At 40.2% G+C, this 24,532-nt stretch overlaps 1 protein-coding gene across 5 annotated transcripts in view; it reads left to right on the top strand.

Moving 5' to 3' along the window:
- SORCS1 (sortilin related VPS10 domain containing receptor 1) overlaps positions 1-24,532 on the top strand; it is a 580,387-nt gene that overhangs the window by 311,344 nt on the left and 244,511 nt on the right. For all 5 annotated transcript variants that reach the window (XM_042238470.2, XM_042238466.2, XM_042238468.2 and 2 more), the window contains exon 3: positions 442-541. In XM_042238470.2, coding sequence (XP_042094404.1) covers positions 442-541 — 100 coding nt within the window. The remainder of the gene's footprint in view (positions 1-441; positions 542-24,532) is intronic.

Here is a 24,532-nt window from a genome sequence, read left to right as displayed (position 1 = left end):
GACTAGCCCACCATATATCCTATGACTCATGAAAGAAAACACAATTTGTAGATAAATCAGCAGAACCTACTTTTCCACTGTGCCAAAGATAAAGCAGAATTCTGAAAATGTCAGATCTAAGTAAAAGGTCTTTATTTCTTAATCTGGTTTCAAGGAATACCCTCATTCTTAATCTTTGAAAATTAAACACATTCTCAATGCAATGCACGTACCTTAAGGAGCAGTGAGAGATGGAGTTTTAATTTTTACCAATTCAATTTAAATGCAAATGTTAACCACTCACATGATGCTACTGTGTACATAATTAAGCATCATTATATACTACATGAATCATTTAGAAACCTCTGGAGAGCCATTCTACTATGTAAAACATGCATTACATTGACAAGCAGGCAAATGATGTATACTTCTGTCCTCATTAATGCTCCTTTTGAATTATAGGTCAACCGATTATGGGACAACCTATGAGAAGCTGAATGATAAAGTTGGGTTGAAAACGATTTTAAGCTATCTCTACGTGTGTCCTACCAACAAGCGTAAGGTAAGAAGTGTGTATTCAGCATGCTGTTTATTCATGATGTGACTTCTGTCTTGGCTGGCTCATCTCTCTAAACCACCTAAAAATCCATTACAGTTAAGCTTCAAGAGATATAAAGATGAACTGATGGATGTTAAGGTGGTAAAATGTCCGACACATCATAATTTTCAGATCAGCAGCTGTGAATGTAGGAGAGAGAGAAGCAGGCATATCATTATCATTTCCAAAAGGCAGCTATAGGGAATGTCCTGTTGTGTGGACATTCCAGACTCTTACAAGAGCTCTGACCAGTTAGTGGCAGGAATTATAATGAAGCATGGCAAAACAAAAGATAGGATTTTCATGGAATGTCCACCTCTATTCCCTTGACATAGAATAAATAGATTGACGAGAATTGAAGTGAACGCATTGTCCTAAGCAGGTTGGAAGTTTCATTTCAAAAGTTTATTCAGATTGCATACAAATGTCAGGTTGAAGACAATGCTGGAAGGAACCCTGAAGATCATCATGTACGACATACTAATTTTACAGATGAGGAAACTAGAGTTCAAAGAAAGAAAATCACTTGCCTCCATCACAGAGTTATAGGCACAGCTGAGACAAGAATCCAGCTTTCTTGCTTGGCGATCATCCTGTTTCCACTGCATTATACTGCTGTTATGATGAGAGGTTATTTACTCTTCAGTGAAAAGTGACAGTGTTATTGCTCAATCATGTCCAGCTCTTAGCAACCTCATGGACGCTCCTCAGTCCAGGCTCCTCTGTTCTAGGAATTCTCCAGGCAAGAATACAGGAGTGGGTAGCCATTCCCTTCTCCAGGGGATCTTCCCGAATCAGGGTCTCCTGCTTTGTAGGCAGATTCTTTACCATCTGATGTACCAGAGAGCTGTCATGAACATAGGGTTTATTTATTCTTCAGAGAGGGATGTTATTTTCTTAGGAAGAAAATAATATTTGCTTTTAAATGAGAAAAACCTATTTAGTTTAGGAGGAGAGTGGTGTTGCATTCGTTGTCTAGTTTTAAAAATTTGCACTATCAGAATCTGACATATAATTTCTAGGTATTATATAAGTTATATGAATAGATAGGAATATCTATCAGGAAATTTAAAAAGGTTGTTCATTTGTCCCAAGCCATATTCTCTTATGTTGGTAGCCCTGATACCTATGTTCTCATTTCAGATCTGTCAATAGGTACTATCATTGACCTTGAGTAGGTAGGCACTACATTTTGTCATCTGGCCCGTGGAAGGTAGATTAGTGCATCTCTAAATAGTCATCCTCAACTCTAGCTGTAGATGCAGAGCAATGGGCATTGTAGGGTGTGCAAACCTCTACCCTACCACTGTTGCTCTGGCTTAGGGCTCAGGGAACTGTATCTTATGCAAGTTCCTCGGGTGCTTCTAATATATATCTGGGTTTAAGAACCACCTAGATAGGGTGTGATATTTCTTCTGGGTCTACACATTTCAAGTTTTTCAGTTGGAGCAGCATAATTTCCCATTGTGCATAGACTCTGAAGTCAGATGGCTTGAGTAAAAACCCAGCTAAGCCAATTAACAAGTATATAACTAAGGCGATTTCCTTAATCTCTCCTAGCACAGTGTCATCAAATTCAAAATAAGCATAATTATAGTACCTACCTCAGGAGGAAAGTTTTAAGGCCTACATTAACTAAGGCACTTCAAGTATTTAGCACAGAATAGCTAAGGCCTTATCATGTTTTCTCTTCGCTTTATTCTCCTTTGCTCATCTTTCTTCTCCTCCTTCAGCAAATAGTTACTGGAAATAATAGTAGTGACCATCCTCTATAAATATCAGTGTTTAGTAGACTTTCTACAATGATAGAAATGTTCCTCTAAGCTGTCCAGTGCTATAGACGCTAGGCACTTGGGGCTATTACTTAAATTATGGCTAGTGTGCCTGTGGAGCCAGATTTTACATTTAATTTCATTTTAGTTAATTTGAATGTAAATAGCCACGTGTGGCTGTTGGCCACAGTATTGGGGAGCACAGCTAAGTAATGTCAACCTCTCAAATTTAGAGATTTACCCTGAACATTCCTATCTTGCCCTTCCTGGCTGATGACTGGTCCAGCATCAACAATTACATCTAAACAATTTTGATCTGTTGTATGCAGTCCTAAATTGAGGAGCTGAACTTATATCCCCTATTTTTTATAATGAAATTTAGCTGTGTTTGTTGGCTTTGAATCAATTATTATAATCTCTATTGATTTTTCCTCTAGTTCACATTTTTAGTAAATTTTATTTAATAATCAACCAACTGTAGGCACCATAATATATAGAAATAAATAAGCCAGCTTTCCACCTTAAAAGATCCTGTATTCTAGTAGTAAATGCAATATGACTTTTTTTGTAACTAAGAAGTCTCTGACTCTGCTTGCACCTAGCAGGTGTCTTTGGGTGAGTCGTTTACATTTGTAAAGTGATATAGTCAAAATAAAGGAATTTACATCTAGAAGAGACCTTAGAATTGTTCTGATCTAGGGATAGTCTCTGTTTTATTCATGCCATTAGAAAGGAATATGGTTTTTAAAAGTCACATGTCAAGTATTGAATGTCAGCATAGGCTTTTCTGTAGCAGCAGAGTAAGTGCTAGTGACCTGAAAGCTACAAGATTGTTAGCAGGAACAGGACTTGAAGAATGAGGTCTCAAGTCCAGATGTAGCTCCTAAAACTAGAAGGAAATCCTAGACGTAATACAGAAAGGCGCCCTGCCATCAAACTTATTGATGTAAATATATCAATGTCAGTCAGGGTGCATAGTGAACTATATAGTTACTCACAGGACTTTCAAAAAGACATTTGGCTATGGGCATTTAGCTGCAATTAACACCCAGCTATTCCTTTTTCCAGAGAAAAAGAAACTGTTGCCCATGACTCTGAGAACAGCTTTCTCAGTGCAGGTTCCCTTCCAGAAGCAGAGGCAGGCCTGAGCTGTTTAAATCACAATGTTTATGGGTGAACCTAAGAGAAGGGATCTTTTCCTCTACAGATAAATGAGGCTTTCAGGGTCACTTTCTGAGATGCTGATAGATTTAAGAAATATTGGAGGACGATGAAGGTCTTTACAATGGTGCAAAAATCAATAAAGTTGACATAGCAGTATATTTGTGTTCAGTTTTTCTACTTATGAGGTGAATTTATCACCATGAAATATGGACTTTCCCCCCCAAAGGGACATACTTGAACCAAAGAGATAGTACCTGCCCAACATTTTACAGTGTGAATATATTTCCCCCAATCAATGAGAGTTTGTGTTTAAAAAAAAATGCAGAAGAAGAAAAGAAATACCAGGCTCTATTAATTATGCAGGACAAAGGCATTCAGCTTTGCTCTGATTCTCCTAAGACTTCTACATCCTCCAGTGAAAAGGCAGTCTCCTTTAAAGGATTGTATTAATTTTTTTAAGTCTCTGGGGTACTGTCTAGCAAGTTAACATCTTTTGTACCAGATACTTCTCTCTCCTCTTCATATCAGTGAGAGCAATTGGAATAAAACTGACATCGGAGTAACTGTCTTACATTCCCAGGAACCTGTTTTGCCTTCCTGTTCTTCTTGCTATTTTTAGCAGCTTGTCAGGACAAGCACAGTTCTTCAATCAACATGTCTCCAGCAGTGGGCATCATGCCCTGGTTTTCCAGGCAGCTTGTTAGGGGCATTACTGGGATCAGCCTCTAGAACAAAATAGGCCCATATTTTCAGTTTAAATTGATGATCATTCATTGGCTGTTTCTCTGCAAGCCTGCTGTAAATTACAGCAGCTTTCCTTGGAGTTGTCTGTTACAGTAAAAACTATAATCTCATCTTAGGTCAGTCTAGGCAATCTGAACTGACTGACAGACACAGAAATCTGGCTCGCAGGTATTATCCTAGCTCAAGCATCCTCTATGTCAGAGGAACTCCGCACCTGACCTCAGATATATGAGGTAGGCTCAAAAGTTCTAAGAGTGAGTGGGTACAGGTGCCAGAGGAGAGGCAGGCTACCTGTCTGTCACCATGCCTCCAAGGGAATGCACTCCCCCACCCACCCAGTTCATGATAAATCCCAAGGCTTGCTGGATTCAGAAGTAGTTTATTGGCTACCTATATATAATCTTCTGTGAGGAAAGATGATTTAACCTGTACCTGAAATGGACATCTGGGATGTAGAGGATGATGGGGAAAAGCAATACAAATGTATCAAAGAAAAAAAAAATCAATACTGAAATCTAAGTCTTACTCTTATATTCTCACTGAGTTTATTTGTGTTCTGCCTAAAAAAGGAAAACTTCTTTATACTCCATGTGCATCTATCCGTAAAACCTTACCCATCACTCCCAACCAACCTTAGCTATGCTCCCTTCATGCAGTGTTGTAGAACATCTTCAAGGATTAAAGAATACAAAATCCTAAGTGGAATCTATCAGGAGAGAGAAGAAAAGAAAGTGTTTTGTTTTGCTTTTTTTCAAAAACTCAGAACAGCCAATTCATTTAGTTGTTATATGCTTGTACTCTCTGTACAGTATGTTCCCAGCAAAGAAAAGACCTAGAGATTATTTGTTCTTTATGTTTCCTGTGCCCCCTGCATATCCCAGTTCCTTCTCCTTTCTGTGTTATCACCACTTAATTAGTATTGTTCCTGCTGAGAGAGCCTTCCAAGACTTTCATCCTATAAATAGGATCCTGGCTCTCCAGAACACATTGATCATTCTTGCTGGTCTCTTGATACATGCCAACATGAAACACTGTTTGCATTTTCTCCAGATGTTTAGGTTTTAATTACCATACTGTATGTGGCACTTTCTAAATAAGCATGTGATTATTGACTTGTTGCCTCTTCTTTTTATATCCTGGGCTTAATTCCTCTTGTCATTTGCTTGTCACATATATATCATGTATATATGTGACCTTTTCCTGGAGAAGGAAATGGCAGCCCACTCCAGCCTTCTTGCCTGGAAAATCCCATGGGCAGAGGGGCCTGGGGGGCTACAGTCCATAGAGTCACAAAGAGTTGGACATGACTGAAGTGACTTAGCATGCATGTGACCTTTTGGGACTGAAGAGAAGTGTGCTTGGCAGTGTCCTCATCTTCTCTTAGGAAGAATCATGAAATTGTTGAATCAGGACCTAAAAGATGTTGGACATTTTAACATTCTCCTTTTGCATTTAGCAGATAGGGAAACTGAGTCTTGAGAGTTTAGTATCTTGCCTGAGGCTGCATGCAGCTGGCAAATAAACAACAAAGATGATTAACCCTTTAAGTGGTAGTTGCTCAGTCATGTCCCATTCTTAGCAGACCCCATGGACTGTAGCCCACCAGGCTTCTCTGTCCATGGGATTCTCCAGGCAAGAATACTAGAGTGGGTTGCCATTCCCTTCTCCAGAGGAATCTTCCCGACCCAGGGATCCGACCCAGGTCTTCTGCATTGCAAGTAGATTCTTTACTGTCTGAGTTAAAGTCATCCTCAAATGCCACCTATTCCATAAAACTGAATCAATTCCGCTAACAAAACTTTCTCACTCCCCCTGATCTCCCAGGCATCTGCTTCTGTTTCCAGCTCTTCTCTCTCCTGATTATAATTGTTTTTGACCCTGTGTAATCACCCCTTTAGCACACAGGGTCCTAGATGGGATATTGTGGCTTGATCCACTTTCCTGTCTCTAACAATCAGAGCGCAAGGTTTTGGGGTCCAGTCATGTCCAACACATGGCTGAAGATATGAGTTGAACTTAGGTGGGTTTTGGACTCCTAGGCTGGATCTTGAAAAGAAAAATACAATGTGAAACTAGCTTTGACTCATTTACTTTCTCTAATTATAAAATTAATTTTTCTATGTAAATAAATAAGGACAGTTAAAAGGAAAAAAAAATCCCTGTAGGTTTTAATAATTTCTAAGTCATAGTTTTATCATTTTTATAATTTTATATATAATTTTATCTTTTCTAGCCAAGAAGAGCATGATTAATATTTAAAATTCCAGGACTTTGCATAGCACTCACTCGGCATTATCTGGTGAGGCCGAGGGGAGCAAGTGTATTGTATAATACATCAAAGGGGGTGCGTGGCATTTCCCTTGGCAGACAGGCAACACTTGCTCATTCTACCCTAACTCTTTTATCTGTCCCTTTGTACACAAGATCATGCATTTGCCTCTAATCTTTTAAAAAATAATGTATGTTTCATTCATAAAGAAGTACAATACATGAATCCAGAAACAGAACGGAAGTTGTATTTTCCAAACTTCAGTAGAAGTGACTTTTCTGTGGTTTTTTTTTTTTTTTTTTTTTTTTGGAAACAAATACTAACTTGCCTGCATTTACTCTGGGCAATGATGGCTAAAGGGAGAGATCACGTCCTTTGATCCTTCCTGGGTACAGCTGAGTGTTTATACTGTTTCAGTCCATCAAACATTGTTCTGTTCTTTTCTTGAGCCTTCAAAAATCAAATCAAATCCAAGAAAGCACGCCACATCTACATTGTTTTCCTCTGGGTGATGTTCCAACGGTTGTCCAAGCCCCTGGGTTTCAAATAAGCTACAGAATAATAAGTGCAAAGTGCTCTGTTTGAAATGGGCTGAGTGCCAGGACTAGTGCCCACCTGCAAACTCCCCTGTCACTCCAGGGTGGCCCTGGGGAGCCCTCGGGAGCTCCTGGGATCCACAGAACACAGTGGTAAAACAGAAATAAAGAAAAAAAATGAAACCACTGATCTAAGCCATTCCCCCTCTGTATGTGGAACTACACTCGAAACAGCCATGTACTTTGTGCTATTTTATATAAATCAAAGCACTTATAATAACACTCATAGATTTAAAAATCTTATCAAACTGGTCTATTTTCTTTTAACACAGTGTGGTACAGAGTAGGTACACAGTTGATTTTTATTGACTTTTATCTCTAACACTAATTTAAAAAGGAAAGAAAAGAAAGGCAGACTTAGAATGTGCCTGGTTTTCCAGAACTTACCAGGTTAACTAGTAATTCACTGTTCTATTTCATGAAGCTTTAAGTAGCAAAGCATATCATTTTGTTGTTCTTAGAAAGAAGCTTCTTGCATACTTAAGATCATGTATTTATTATTCCTCATTTGTAAGATGTTGTGTCTATCACATATAATGTGTCTGATACATTAAATATTAATTATGAATCACTGATATAAAAGGAAACAACGAACACATCTGCATAAAGGTGAGTTTATAATGTTGATGCTATAATTCAGAGTTTTATTAGCCAAATAAGTAGAATGGTTATAAATACCCAGTAGTGAGTGTAGTAAAAGTTGCTCTGTTGTGTCCAACTCTTTGTGACCCCATGGACTGTAATGTGCCAGGCCCCTCTGTCCATGGGATTCTCCAGGCAAGAATATTGGAATGGGTAGCTGTTCCCTTTTCCAGGGAATCTTCCCAACCCAGGGATCGAACCCAGGTCTCCTGCATTACAGGTGGATTCTTTACCATCTGAGCCACCAGGGAAGCCCTATAAATACCCAGAGGTCAACCATTTCTAAGTTTAGGTAATGCCTTCTAGTTGACTCTAGGTGGTATGTCTTTCCCAAAGAGGGTGGGGGAATAGAACTTTGTCTTTTGGTGTTATTCCTTTTTAACAAATGTATTTAATGAGGGCAGAGATAGCCTGCATTAATCTTGAAATATCATAAAGTAAGAGTGATCTGGAAACTGAATGCTTCTTATACCAACAAATGCGTCTCAGAAGATAGTTGTTTTTGTAGGCCAGTGAACAGAAGTTTTTTCAAAAATGGAAAGAAACCTGTATCAGAGGCTGGTCATCCTTCAAATATGCCAAATAGGCTACCTGCGTAACCTTCTTTGGGGAGCAGATCTTTTTTTATTTAGTTATCTACTTCCTTATTTATTTATTTTTGATTCATCATCTGTCCTTATTAGAATTCTTGTTCTCTGAAGTCTGACTGGCCTAATGTTAAATGCCCATCCATTACCCTTTTATGAAGGTCAGATGCATTATTTCAGGTCTTTTCAACATTCTGGTCTGTTTGCTTCCTGGATGCTCCCTGTGGTTTCTCAGAGGTTTCCATCATTCAGTGTTTGACATACTGTATCTAGAACATTTGTTTCTCGTGAATAGCCCTTGCTGCTCTCGTGATGGATGGAGATGAATGCCCGCTGCTACAGGAAATGTGCCATATTTACTAGGGTGGGGATATTTCACTCCAATATATCAGATCTACTCCAAGCTTTCTTTTGGTGCTGTCAGGAAAAACAGAGTCGATGTTGATGAATCTTTAATAAAATCACTATTTTTTTTTTCTTCCCTGGAGAAATTAAGAGAATACCTCTAGCCTCAGGAGCTGGATTGCTTCCATTTAAACAATTCCTTTTTCTGACCTGACCTTCCTTTTGACCAAATCTTCTTTTGATAGTTTTTCCCTCTGTTCTTCTAGCAATCCACCTCTCACTGTGCTGGGTCACTAGCTGCTAACATGTTTCTTGTTCCATAACCCTCCAACTCAACTACTTAAAACAGGTTTCACAGGACAAAATACCGTAACTTGTTGGTACAAGATGGGCTATGATCTTCATAGGCAAAAAAGCCTGTAGTACAGCGTATACAGTCTGATGCCTGGGCCAGAGCAGTCTCTTCTTTACCTGCTTGGGGTTGTGTGCGCTTCTTTGGCCCTGGAATACTAAGTGTCTCCATGATTGACAGCATCTCCCAACCAGGAAATGAGCATACCTGTTGTGGAGAAAAGGACTATTGCAGACGAATCCAAAAAGTATAGAATGGGGGAAAATAAAACAGCCTGAATACACTGTCTCTCACAGATAAGAGAAAAGTTATAGGAGGAAAGACACAGGTGTTAAGCTCAAAGGGATGATGGTAGAGGTTAGTACAAAACATTTAGAAAACAAAATGGTGATGAGAGAAAGGTAGTAAAAGCACAATGAACTCATAAAGTTGAAGAAAAAGAAAAAATAAAATCATATGTATTCTCAGCAGTAGATTAAGAATGTCTTGAGATCTATGAGAGAGGAGGACTGGCTCATTCACTAGGAACTTATTAAGATTTTCAGAGGGAGTATAATTTACCTTTATCTCTCTGCTCTTCCTGAGTACTTTCAAAGGGGGAAAAGATGTTGATGGCCGTGGCCGAAATTGGTTTTGCCAGCAAGGAAAAACGATTTAGACTCAAGCGTGGAGGAGTAGCAGGCCTAGATACAGGCTCCCCAGCTCCCTAGTGGCAGATTCAAATATCATCGCCACTGCCTGCGCTTAGTGAACTTTTGTCCTTTTAATGCTGTCTCCCTTGGCTGCTCCCCATCCCTCTAGGGAATGGGCTCTTCTATGTATGTGGACATCTGCTGGTGTCTGCACTTGTCAGGTGCTTCCACTCAGCATCCATCTTCAGTTACCATGGAGCTGCACTTTGTCATTTGAAGGCACTCATGGTGAATTTTTGCTTAGTAGAGTTGTGTCCGACTCTTTGCGACCCCATGGATGGTAGACCGACAGGTTCCTCTCTGTCCATGGGGTTCTCCAGGCAAGAATACTGGAGTGGGTTGCCCTGCATTTCTCCAGGGCATCTTCCCAACCCAGGGATCAAACCTGCATCTCTTACGTCTCCTGCACTGGCAGGCGGGTTCTTTACCACTAACGCCACTTGGGAAGCCCCAGTAGAGTCATGGTCATGTGTAATAGTTGATGTAATACACCCTGAAGCTGGTCTGACTTTAAATTCCAGCTAGGCCACATACTAGGTACGTACCCTTAGACAAGGTTTCATTTGTTGGTTTGTTTCTTATTAACCTCACCACAATACTGTTTCCTTATCTCTAAAACAAAATGATCGTGTCCATATCAAGAGTTATTGATAGTTAGGAGAAGAGTTATATCAAGTGAAGAACAGTACCTGACACACAGCAAGTAGTTAGTCTCATTGCTATCATTTTCATCTGTTTCAAATTATATGGTTATGCCTGATGCTATCATTTGTCAACTCAGCCAATCTTTTTAAATGACTATATTGTGCCATATCTTTTTTAAGAACTAGGAAGCAGAATAGAAATGAAAGACTTTGTCTTTGCTCTTAAGGATTGTACTGTCTGGCAGAGGGGATGAGTATATAAACAGTCAACTACAGCACAGAAGTTATGAATCATAAGAGTTATGTACATAGAACTCTATTTTGGGGACCCAAGAAAGGCTTCACAGAGGAGCAAATATTTGTCAAAGGGGAAGGGAAAAGAAGATGAAGAGTATCTTTCAGTGTATGTGTTGTGAGAAACCAGTGTTCACAGATCACAGCACATACATAGTTTGATTGATTTGCAGATATTAAATAGATAAGCATGTACTTATTTTGACTCTCTGTACCTATCTTCTGTACATATATAAATGGAAATATATATGAGTATACTGACTAATCAAACCAAAATTAAAGTCCTCATGACCCAATTAAATTAGAATTCTAACATAATAATATAATTTTTTAAATTATTATAAATTTTCACCTCTCTTTATAAAATCAATAAACAGGCCAGAATGACATTATTAAAATTGAATTAATAAAACTAAAATTTACCTTATAAATTTGACATATTCAGCATTTATCTCAACTATTTATCAGACAGAACTATTGATGAGGTTTGGAGGTACACATTTAAGAAATCAATTTACATATTTTATTGAATACCTTGGCTTGTACTCAGTTCTTTGCAAGTGTTCAGTGCAGTTCAGTCATTCAGTCATGTCCGACTCTTTGCAACCCCATGGACTGCAGCTCTCCAGGCCTCCCTGTCCAACACCAATTCCTGGAGTTTACTCAAAGTCATGTCCATTGAGTTGGTGATACCATCTAACCATCTCATCCTCTGTCATCCCCTTATCCTCCTGCCTTCAATCTTTCCCAGCATCAGGGTCTTTTCAAATGAGTCAGCTCTTCATATCAGGTGGCCAAAGTATTGGAGTTTCAGCATCATTCCTTCCAATGAATGCTGCTGCTGCTAAGTCGCTTCAGTTGTGTCCGACTCTATGCGACCCCATAGACAGCAGCCCACCAGGCACCGCCATCCCTGGGATTCTCCAGGCAAGAACACTGGAGTGGGTTGCCATTTCCTTCTCCAATGCATGAAAGTGAAAAGTAAGAGTGAAGTCACTCAGTCATGTCCAACTCTTCACAGCCCCATGGACTGCAGCCTACCAGGCTCCTCCATCCATGGGATTTTCCAAGGAAGAGTACTAGAGTGGGTTGCCATTACCTTCTCCGAATATTCAGGACTGATCTCCTTTAGAAAAGCATCAATTCTTTGGCTCTCAGCTTTCTTTATAGTCCAAGTCTCACATCCATACATGACTATTGGAAAAAGTATAACTGTATTGGTGAATTAAAAAACAAACAAACAAACAAACAAAAAAACAGTGTGAACTTCACATTGCCCTTATGGAGTTTGCATTCCCTTTGTGAGGATACACTTAATGAACAGTGCTGGATAGAAGATGATGAATTACGTGGTACAGATGGCAAAGGCTCTTAGAATCTGGAGAGGACTGCAGTCTAAGATGATCAGAAAAACATCAGGAGAAGGCTTAGATTGACCAATGAAGCAGACCAGTATTACAAAGGGTCATGGCATTCACAGAAAATATATATAATTATTTGTACCAACAATTATTGAGTGCTAGGCAGTAGATAACCACAGAGGTGGTGGCCCAGTTGTAAAAAAAAAAAAAAAAAAAATCCATCTGCCGGTTCAGGAGACACAGGAGATGTGGGTTCAATCCCTGGGTCAGGAAGATCCTCTGGAGAAGGAAATGCAACCTACTCCAGTATTCTTGCCTGGAGAATCCCATGGACAAGGGAGCCTGGTGGGCTACAGTCTGTGGGGTTGCAAAGAGTCAGACATGACTTAGTGACTTAGCATGTATACACAGGCAGGCAGTAGAAATATGAACATCCATACAGCAGGGCCCTGTCTGCAAAGACAGGCAGGTAGAGATGAGTATGGTGTTGGCATTGGTTTAGGCACTGTACCTTTGGTTTTCTGAAATCTCAATAATCTGATAATATATTTTATATGCCTTATTCTTTTTGTATCTTAGAAGTGCTCCTTACAATGCTCCTTTGATACATTGTTTATCCTAATCAGTTCAGTTCAGTCGCTCAGCCATGTCTGACTCTGCAACCCCATGAACCGCAGCATGCCAGGCCTCCCTGTCCATCACCAACTCCTGGAGTCCACCCAAACCCATGTCCATTGAGTCAGTGATGCCATCCAACCATCTCATCCTCTGTCGTCCCCTTCTCTTCCTGCCCTCAATCTTTCCCAGCATCAGGGTCTTTTCAAATGAGTCAGCTCTTTGCATCAGGTGGCCAAAGTATTGGAGTTTCTAACATCAGTCCTACCAATGAACACTCAGGACTGATCTCCTTTAGGATAGACTGGTTGGATCTCTTTGCAGTCCAAGGGACTCTCAAGAGTCTTCTCTAACACCGCAGTTCAAAAGCATCAATTCTTCGGTGCTCAGCCTTCTTTATGACCACTGGAAAAACCATAGCCTTGACTAGACAGACCTTTGCTGACAAAGTAATGTCTCTGCTTTTTAATGTGCTGTCTAGGTTGGTCATAACTTTCCTTCCAAGGAGCAAGGGTCTTTTAATTTCATGGCTGCAATCACCATCTGCAGTGATTTTGGAGCCCAGAAAAATAAAGTCAGCCACAGTTTCCACTGTTTCCCCATCTATTTGCCAGGAAGTGACAGGGCTGGATGCCATGATCTTCGTTTTCTGAATGTTGAGCTTTAAGCCAAACTTTTCACTCTCCACTTTCACTTTCATCAGGAGGCTTTTTAGTTCCTCTTCACTTTCTGCCATAAGGGTGGTGTCATCTGCATATCTGAGGTTATTGATATTTCTCCCAGCAATCTTGATTCCAGCTTGTGCTTCTTCCAGCCCAGTGTTTCTCATGATTTACTCTGCATAGAAGTTAAATAAGCAGGGTGACAATATACAGCCTTGACGTACTCTTTTTCCTATTTGGAACCAGTCTGTTGTTCCATGTCCAGTTCTGACTGTTGCTTCCTGACCTGCATACAGGTTTCTCAAGAGGCAGGTCAGGTGGTCTGCTATTCCCATCTCTTTCAGAATTTTCCACAGTTAGCCTAATGGTTGAGTTTAAAACTATAGGAAACTTATTAAACACTTAGGAGAGCACCCAGGTCAGGGGGTAGGTGAATACTGGGGGTGATGGTGAAATGAGAAGAATGACCCAGGTCCGGGGAGCAGGTGAATACTGGGGGATGATTGTGAAATGAGAGGAATGGGGTGAAACATGGTCATAAGAGAAGCACTCTGAATAGTTAAGGGGGCTCAGTCAGGTCCTTCTGATCTGGGGGATCGGCAGGGGATGCTGGTGTTTCAATTAGTAGTTGTTCACCATTTTTGCCACTACTTTTAAAAAGGGGCCAAAAATTCTCTTGAAAAAACAACAGTAATAAATGCTGATGCTTTCCTCTCCAGTAACCCAAATTTCACAAGGATGATTATAGCTTTAGGATCAAACCACCCATCCAGCTTGACTCAAATAATCAGCATGTTTGAATTCCGGAGGCATCTAGGAAAAGAGCCAAACTTCTGCTGGACTTCCCTGGTAGCTCAGACAGTAAAAATCCACCTGCAGTGCGGGAGACCTGGGTTCAATTCCTGGGTCAGGAAGATCCCCTGGAGGACAGCATGGCAACTCACTCCAGTGTTCTTGACTGGAGAATCCCATGGACAGAGGATCCTGGTGGGCTACAGTCCATGGGGTCCCACAGAGCCACACACAATTGAACGACTAAGCACATCTGCTGGGAAAAAATACACGGGACCTCAAGAAGGCACTTGTCTGATATGAGAAGCAGTCTGTTTGCTTTTGAAACCTTTTGTGGTGTGTTTGTGTGTACTCTACTCTTACGGTTTATGACTGCATTATTTAACCATCAGATTTACATATTTTCTCAACTGGTTACTACTGGCTCTGTTTCCAGGGCCCAAGCCCTTCCTGCTTCTATTTGGAAGCATTACTGACATTTACAAACTCCCATGGAGGACTCAGTCAATTACCACCATAGACACCCATTGTTCCAAGAGAGTTGACCTTTACCCCTGGGCACCAATTAAAATCTATTGCTTCTTACCCCCGCAGTGCTTGCTGTAATTTTGGCTCCATGCCTGGTGTAATTGGTGGGATGCTTTCTTCTTAGATGAAGAATCTTATTTTTCTTCCCCAAACCCTAAGACATTGACTTGTGAATGGAAACGTATGTTTTCTCTGGAAGAAAAAGAAGCAGACCCCCAGAGTTAACAAGTTTTCAATTCAATCACCTTTTGTGTCAACACAGAAGAAGACCCTAAATAAATAAAATAATTAGGCAGAAATTGGGACATTGCCTGCAGGTTTACTCTAGACTCACATATCAGCAGAGCTCACCAATTACTTCAAGATGGTGATTTGTTGCTAATTGCAGGGCCATTCTGCCGTAGGCATAGTTGGCCTGTTCCATGGCAGGCTGTCAGAGGGACTGAAGCCCCAGAGTGCAGACGTCAGGCACAGAGCCCTCTGCACGTTAAATTATATGTATTACTAGTGCATATCTGGGATGGTAGCCTTTTAGGTAATCTTAAACTTCTCTCTGTCTTTAATGGAATGTGAGATCAGGGCATTTAGAGCCAGAGTAGTTTGTCAGATCGCAGATGTTCCTCATGAGAAGATTGATATCTCTGGTCGACAATAGCCTTAAGATGTGCTAATTTAAGGGAATAAACTTGATAATGTATTCAGAGGTTTATCATCTCCTTTGTAATTATTTCCACTCTTGACTTCTATTTCCTCCATCTTCTGTTGTGATGAAGGTGTGATGCTACTGACATTTTGATGAAGTATGAAGCCAAATTCTACCAAACCAGTTATTTTAGTAGAAGTGGCCATCTGTAAACACAGTGGCCCAGGAAGGAGTCTCTCTGTACTCACACTGAGACAAGAAGTCCTGATTTGCTAGAAGTAAATGGAGCTTGAAATTTGCCTCTCATTGTTTCGTTTGAAATTCCAGATCTAAGCAAGTTGAAGTTGGACAGAAAGCACCATCCTCTTCTTATAGAAATAGCCACTTTCTCCCACCTCCTCCCTGCACTGCTAGTGCAAACAACCAGACAGAAAATGAAATTAATTCTTTGATTTGCAGAAGGGAAAACAGTTCCCGCAGTTTTATTATCCTCCCCCATTTCCCCTGTCTTTACTAGTTGAAATTTTATAGACTCGTGAAGATTACACTTGTATGAGGGCTTAAATTTCCTAGGAGCTACGACACTGTTTTTCCCACTTCAGAGGTCTTGGTAGAGCCCAAGAGTCTAGCACGGTGAGAGGGGATCATCTGGATCCCTGGAGGGCCATGTGAGCACCCATTTCCCAGCAACCAATGGGAGCTGGTTAAGTTCATATGATAAAGCCCAGAAGATTATCCAACCCAAACCATTTGGCTCCATTTATTACAAAGTTTCACCCATGGTTCATTATGTTCCTCCTATACAAACCCAACTCAGGGGAATTACAAAGAAGTCTGAAATAAATACACAGGAGAGAACAGTGTTGAAATTGGATATTACCTGTCTTCAACTGCTTAGTTCATTTCTCCTTTCATTTCCATCCCTTCTTCTCTCCCTCCCTCCTTTCTTCTTCCCTTCTTTGTGCCCATCTTTCCTTCTTTCTCTCCCAAAGCTCGTTTATATGAAAGAGGGAGTAATGAGAACACCTTATATATTTAAAACAGAATAGGTTTTCAAAATGTTTAGATATGTGTGTAATCATCTCATCTTTACAAAAACTTTGTGAGGTGGGGATAGGAAAAGTCACGTTATTTTACATCTCACACCCAGTGAGTAGCTGGTAGTCTTTAATTAGACTTTGCATTTTGGGTCTGTATTTCTTCTCTCTTAGTTTACATTTTCCAAACATTGCTGCAGTTTGCTAGTCTCAGGCTAAGCGCTGATTCCTCTATAGAACTTTAATGAATTTCATGTATTAAATACAAATTATATAATCTCAGATAAAATGCAAAGCACAGAGCAAAAGTAAAGGCACAACCATATGTCACATTTTAAGTCAGCTTGTATAAAATCATCCAGCCTCTAGCTTATCATTTCTTGATAGCAGCCTTGACAGCTTTACAGGATAAGCCTGATTTCTTAAAAAATCTGAAAAAGATTCCACATAGAGAGTCCTTATTTTAACCCCAGGTTCTGGTACTGGCTCCCAGGAAGAACTCAGTCAATATTTGCTACTAAAAAAAGCAAAACTACAACAGAAAAAAAAAAAAAAAAAAAAACCTTAAGCAAACAAATTAAGGTTTGTTGAATGAATGAAAAAATGAATGAATGAGTAAGTAAAAGGAAATTCAAGAATTTTTTTTTTCCTTAGTATCTCTAAGGTTAGAGGCGCCAACAATAATCAGGATAGATTTACTATGGCAGGAGGATGGGCGGTGACCCTCACAGCACTTTCCTCCTCTGTCATACAAATCCTGTAATGGGCATTATCCCTTGCCTGGCCTCTGAGCTTCCCTGCAGGCCCAATAGGCCTTCTGTGTACTTACAATTTATATCATTCTGGGTTGTTATTTTTTACCAGAAGGAATGTAGATCAGAAACGCACCCATCCCATCACCATATCCATGACCAGGGACATGAAGAATAAAGTAACCACCCAGTTTACTGTTTCCTTCTCCAATGCATGAAAGTGAAAAGTGAAAGTGAAGTCTCTCAGTCGTGTCCGACTCTTTGTGACCCCATGGATTGCAGCCTATCAGGCTCCTCCATCCATGAGATAACAGCTAGTTATAACTGGAAACTCCCCTTAAGCCTCTTAAATTAAGTGGGTTTGAAGTAACCCAGACTCACACTTTTCAGAGAAATAGTAGAACAACGGTGCATGCTTCTCAAGTCGGTGATTATAATAAACTGCAAGCTGTAAGATATGCACATGGGAAATGTACTGAGAACATTCCCATGCATGATGACAGTTGATGCAGAAAGGAAACAAAACAAAACTTTGAAACCAGGGTAACTGCCATTAATGACATTTTATGCTGAGAAAACTAAGGCTCGGAGAGTGGGTTGTCCAGATTGTGTAGCTGATGCTTACATGAGGACTTGACAACATGGAAATTTTCCTAAGCTTTTTGCTTCACATTTACCCTCCCTGAATATTAACTAAAGAGTATAATCTCCCTAGGGCCACAGTTATTTCTTCTAATGGTGCATGTGAGATACTTCCTTCTGCTCAATGAAGCAAGAGCAGTAACACTAATTCTATTTTTGGCCATTTATAAAGACTACTGTGATTTCCCTGGTGGCTCAGACGGTGAAGAATCTGCCTGCATTGCAGGACGCCCAGGTTCAATCCCTGAGTCAGGAAGATCCCCTGGAGAAGGGAATGGCTACCCACTCAAATATTCTTGCCTGGAGAATTCCATGGGCAGAGGAGCCTAGCGGGCTACAGTCCATGGGGGTCACAAGGAGTCAGACATGACTTCACAACTAACACACTTTCATCCAACACACTGTGGCTTGAATGTTCTAGTATCTTTGGATTTCTCTATACATATATATGAAAATACTTGAAGATATATCCACTTGTCTTTCCAAGATTCACAGGAAGTAGTGACTAAATTAGTAACGAGATACCTAAATCTCAGCATATATGAGAATCATCTAGAGAATTTGTTGAAATTGTAGACTATGAGGGCCTTTTTTTCAGAAATTCTGGGTCAGAAGCTCTGAGAATCTGCATTTGCAAACCAGGCACCACCTGCCAACCCTCCCCCCATAATTCTTTTGCATATGGACCTAAGGCCAGACTTTACTGAACAGAGATGAACTGTCCTGACAGTAACATGTCATTTTTTCAAGAAATCTCTTGGTTTTGTTTTTCTTTATAAAATAAGTAGGTAAAACTCTTAATGTTGGTGACCTGACTATAAAATACATGTTATGTATTTGGAACCAGCTGCCCTCTACTGGACAGTGGAAATTTTGATGTGAAATTAGATTGTTTCTCTCCACGTGTCCCTTTGACATTAAGACTGGGTTCCTTATGCCCCTAGCAGAAAGACAGCTGTGTTAGGCACTCAACCACCATATGGAATAAAGGTCCAGAACACACAGACGCATTTGGGGCATCTCTGAGATTTAAGGAAGTGATGAAACCTAGTCTCAGGAGTGGATTAGGAAAGCTCAAGATGCAGGCGACATGGTGCCCTTCTACTCTTCTACTGGAGAATGTAGTGGAGGGGCTAGAATAAGCATTCATAGAACAGCTTGCAATGTAACTTTGCAGAGGTGCGGGAGGCTTCTTTTACAGTATTTTCTAAGGTGTTTGATAAGCTCAGGGAGGGGAGCTTCTTGAAATTTTATTTTTTGAGAGTTCTACTCCATTATTCCAGAATTCTAATTCCATTCCTTTGCACAGCAAGTGACTCTGTCTTGGTATGAAACACAGGTAGCCCACACAGGCTTATTAGATACAAACTGCTATTCAAACATCCCATGAGAGAGCTACATGAAAAAATGCAGGTGTTTTTTGAAAAACGAGTTTAGGAATAAATTCTAACACGTGCCATGGCCTGCAGGAAGAGTGAAAAGAGGGGTTATCATTGCTTTGAGATTGGACCAGTGAAAGGGTAATTTTAAGGAAGCATTGATATGTGAACTTTCATCTATCACTGAACTCTATCTAACTTTTCCACCTTCCAAGAAAGAAGAATGGTAGTAAACATGGATGCTTTTTATTTCATGTCTGTGAGATCTCTTCCCCACCCAATAACACTAGTTAAGCAAAATGTATTGAAACACACACACACAACATTAACAAGGAGAAAACGACTCTTGTTTGGAAAGAGGCATGAATGCAAAGAGAGGGTTCTCTCACTTTCATCCAGGGCCAGGTGCTCAGACCAGCCTACCAAACAGATTCTCGAGATTTTGGTCACAGAGAAGGAGAGTTTGTGAAGGCTGTAGAATGAGTCGGAGAATAAATGCGCTGGGCACCACCAGATGCTCCTTTTCTAGCCCCGTTCTTTGTACTCAGCAGCTCAGCCTTCCTCTGCCCCAGCCTCTCCAAAGCTAAGCTGTCACTCGTCTCTGCTTTGTGGTTTGGCTGTCATGTCTTTCAACTCCCTGCCTTTTGACAAGTGGAATTGAACGGGGCTGGCAGGGGGATCCTGGCAAGATGTGAGAGCTCCATGGGAGACCAGTACAGATCGGATCCCACTGTCTTCTCAAAAGGGCAGCCTGACTGTGGAGTCTCTCAGCCAAGAGAAGAGTAAGGTCCTCCATCCCTGGCACTTTCTGTCCCTTTGCCAAGGCCAAAGTCAAACTTCATTTCTGATGTCCAGGAACTTGGAGGAGGCTGTTAGTCTGGGAGGATTTTTCCCTTAGGTTTTGTTTTTTATGTATTTTAAAAAAATTATATATCTACATAGCCCCTCCCTCCAAAGCAAACAAACAAAATTAAAAAACAAACAAACAAAGGGAGAAAGTGTAGCTTGGCTAGGAGAAAATTACGTAAAGAAGGGATCTGAGTCTGATGACCGAGCTGGAATCCCACATCTTGTTTTCTTTACAACTGGCCCTAAAGTGGGCAACTGCTTTGAAACCTCTCGACTTCTCTCTGAACAAGTTCAGTATCCTTTTTATTTCTATTTGCTCTCCTGGTTTAACTCTAAAGTTTTGTAGGAAAACAGGAAGAAATACTGTGACTGCTGTATGTGGCAGCCGGGAAGGGGATGAACGCATCAGGGGATGTGACAACTGCCCTCCCTGCTCCAGGTGACAGGTGAAGAGTGTGGCTCCTGGAGGCAGCCAGCCTCCACCTAAATCCCAGCTTCAGTGGCTTTAGCACATGTGCTGGAGGGACATACTCCTCTGTGCAGTGGGGAAGATCACATGGATGAGGGGTGTGAATATGAAATGAAACAGCACACTCTGTATACCTGGTATTAATATAATACTGTAAATAAACTATACCTCAATAAAAATAAAAAAGAAAATGAGACAAAGAAACCAAACTGTGACTGCCCTTGAGTACAGACTGTATATTAGACCCACATTTTCTTTCAAGACACTAGGTTTTTGCCTTTTGTAAGCTCAAAATCCAGTGGACATTTCGATTCTGATGTGACCTTTGTGGGCAAATTCAAAGTGCAATTGAAAAGTAAATTCCCTCCTCCCTACCCCATGGAAGATCATGTAGGGAGCTTTTGCTACAAGGGACAGATGGCCCTATTTTAGGCAATCATGAGGAGTGCTTGGACCAGTCTTGGAGAAAGCGAAGCCCAGAGGGGTTTGAGCCATTTCTTTTGAGATGCAAATAAAGTGGTTTTATTTCAGAACCCTGAACATCTTATTCCATCTAGAATATGGAGAAAGTACTAATTCTCCTTCATCTCAGGATCATTAAGAGAAAAATGCAATTGTATATCAAAAGATACTTTGATAGTTGAAAAATAAGGTTCAGATATACACAATCAGTGATTTTATAGTTATTTGCAAGATGATTTTTTGGGAAAAACTTGACCATGGGGAAGGAGGATGTGCTTTATCTGGAAGCTGAGATATGGAAAACGTGAATGGGGAAAGTAAAAAGAAGCAGGAAGCAGATTACTGGAGGATTACATCTTGCGGTCGTTGGGAAAGAGGCGGGGGTCTCAATTTGTACAAAATTATAACAGGAAAGGACCACCTATAATGCAGAAGGAATTTTAGAAAGAAAACAAAGACACCTAACTAGCATGAAGGCAGCAGAATCTTCTGGTTTTAATTACCACCCTTGTTAACAAAAGTCATCATCCATCACTTTGCCTTAAATATACTCTTCTCTGATGTATGTACAAAGCCGCAGTTTTGGGTACCATTATTTCTTCATCTGTGAGTAGGGATAATACATGTATCCTGTTAGCTCATTACATGGTAGCACGGACCAGGAAGTCACAAACACAGAGGGGCACTTATTTATTGAATTAAATTACATATTCTAAAACTACATTAATACTATGATGAGGAAACTTGAGAGAGTCTGTGATTAGTCCCTACAGGACAGGCTTTTGGAGGGCTGTTTGAAAGAGAAAATTTTTCAGCTGGACATCAGACAAGGAGAAGACTTCAAGAATGCTTTGATATTGTAAGCTAATGAAAGAATCATTGCAGATGATGAAGGAGGCTATGATGACTAGGTTTATTGTACATATTCTGCAAGTGACTTAACTCCAGAAACTCGATTTTAACCCCAAAGTAGTTGAAGCTCAGCAGCTGGTATCTTATTGGCAGAAGAACCCACGAAGATGGCAGGAGAATAGGCTTTTGTCATAAACTGCCTAGTGGAATCCAATTACTTGGAATTAATATCACAACTCTTGCAGAATGTTTCCAGGGAGCCTTAATGACTCTGAGTGGTCAGGACCTCCTTTTGCATCTCAGTGAAAAGCCTGCAAAACTACAGCAGAAATCAGCAGCCAAGAGAAGTCACTGTTCTTGTATAGAGCTGCAGACTCAGCATCTGAGCCCAAAGGGGAGGGGCAGACAAGAGGGCCTTTGGGCTTTTGAGGTGGAGATGGCAACCCGAGTCCCAGTGCTTAGTCAGTGAACCAGTTTATTGTATCATGTCTTATGGACCATTTAAACTGAAGTTTACATTTTCAAAAGGGACAGCTTCTTATTCAATGTTGTGGTTTGGTCTCTATCCAGACACAACCATCAGGAGGAGAAAAGTGTTTTTTGTTTGCTTGTTTGTTTTTTAACATATCCAGCCCTGAATCCTCCTATGGGCTTCTAATGTAGAGCTAGTGGTAAAGAATCTGCTTGCCAAAGCAGGAGATGTAAAAGATGGAGGTTCAATCCCTGGGTCAAGAAGATCCCCTGGAGGAGGGCATGGCAACCCACTCTAGTGTGCTTGACTGGAGAATCCCATGGACAGAGGAGACTGGTGGGCTACAGTCCATGGGGCTCATGAGGAGCTGGACACAACTGAAGTGACTTAGGACAGAATACAGCAGCACACTGCATCCTCCTAAGTGATGGAAACCCTGTCTCCATTACTTATTTCTTTTCTTCCTAAGCAGATCCATGTTAGCAAAAAAAAAAAAACCAAAAAAACAAAAAAAAAAACTTTGGTAGTGTCATTGACCTACATTACAGTACAAGCGAAGCAGCTACAGAAGTAATCTAAAGGGAAAGATGAGAAAGAAAGGGAAAGCTTGTTAGGTTCCCCTGAGTTAATCTCATTGTGCTTAATTTCCAAGAGAAGGATGGTAAACATATGTGCTTTTCTCACATGCCTTTATTGATATTCTATTCAGGGCTCTGAAAATTAAAATACAGTGTCTCAGCTCCACTTTTAGCAGGATACTAAGTGAGTGGGGCAGGATGTTGAAAAGAGCCAAGCAATTATGCATTTGTCATGGGTGATAGGGAAGGTGGAGTTTCCTTCTTTATTTGAAAGGCTTCCTCTCCCATCAAATAGGCTCTCATCCCACAGGACTTTGCTTGCTGAATAATTTGTCGTTTCAGCATTGTTCTGAATACCCGAGTGTAGAGGTGACTCCATCAGACACTGTTTTCTTTATTTCCTGTAGGTTATTGTGGTATGCAAAAGATATACTAATAAGATAAAATAAAAACTAATAAATGCCATGCCCAAACACCACACGGACACATAAATCGGTTTTCTGATGGCATGACTGTTGGGAGCTCTGCATGACAAGCCAGTCAACAGGCTGAATGACCTTGAGCAACTTGTCTAATCTTCCTGGCATGTGGGAGTAAAACAACATCATAGGATTTTTTTTTTTTAAGGAGTTAAACCGATAGTAACCTTAAGATCTCATGTAAATGCTGTGGGTCCTTACTAATTAACATATTGTAGTTTCTTTGATGCCTAGCCTACTGCAATCTATTCTCTTTACCTGATCTTTATACTTTGTAAAACTAACTAGTAATTTGCAGCTGCTGGCTTTCTGCATGGGGGCCCTGAAGGTAATAGATTCTAAGCCTTACCTCTCCAAGGAGTAAGTTAATCCTTTAAAATCTCATCATCCTTATCCTTCTGATACTTGTTTGATAACATCCTTTAATCTAACCAATTGATTTGTTATCTCTAAACACCATTTTCATCTAATTTGCAGCTATGATGTCCATTAGCAAGTGATTACAGTGAGTGAACTTAAATGCTGTATATTGAGAAATAAAATGCCTTTTCAAGTTCTTTGAAAGGCCTGGAAGTGATAAATCTGTAATTCTTAGGAAGGCTTAAGAGGTTATGACAATTGGATCCTAAGGTTGATACAAATGGTTTTTCAGTTCAATATCTCATATTTATAGTTCTCACATAATCTTTGGGCATGAGTGAAAGGTCATTCTGGAAATAGTAAATAACCAGGAACTGTTTGCAAAAAGTATAAATAAGTACCCTTTTCATAGAGCACTTATGTCCCATATCATGGGTTATCTATCTTTAGAAATAGTGATATTCTTTCCCAGAATATCTACTTTATTTCTGAGTATCTCTCTGTGTTGTGGGGTTGCTGCCATGTAGCATGTCCATTAAGAGATCCACATATTTCAGTATCATTTGTGGGTGTGACATGCTAGGGGATTTTAGTGCTCTATTTATGTGAATGTTCAGATAACTGAAGCTTATCTTTAGAAGGCGATAGTACCTTCCCTCCTTCTATTTTACTTAAAAAGTTTTCAAAATTATATCCTCACCTTCCTTATTAAACAAAGCACTCTATATTTATTATTTCCTTCATTATATGAAGTGTGAATATATTATTATTCTTTCCAGTGGCTGTGGTATGTGTCATCTATCTCCTATATTGATTTTTTTTTTTTCTTTTCAGTAAACTGCTTCTCTTACTTCTGTTTATCATACAGAAGAATTTGTCCTTGGAAAATAGCTCTCTCAAAGCTACATTCTTAAGGTTTTCA

The sequence above is a fragment of the Ovis aries genome, chromosome 22, assembly GCF_016772045.2.
Source record: "Ovis aries strain OAR_USU_Benz2616 breed Rambouillet chromosome 22, ARS-UI_Ramb_v3.0, whole genome shotgun sequence".
NCBI classification, from domain to species: Eukaryota; Metazoa; Chordata; class Mammalia; order Artiodactyla; family Bovidae; genus Ovis; species Ovis aries.
The sequence above is the reverse complement of the archived record's forward strand: the minus strand, read 5'-3'. Positions and strand labels throughout refer to the sequence as shown.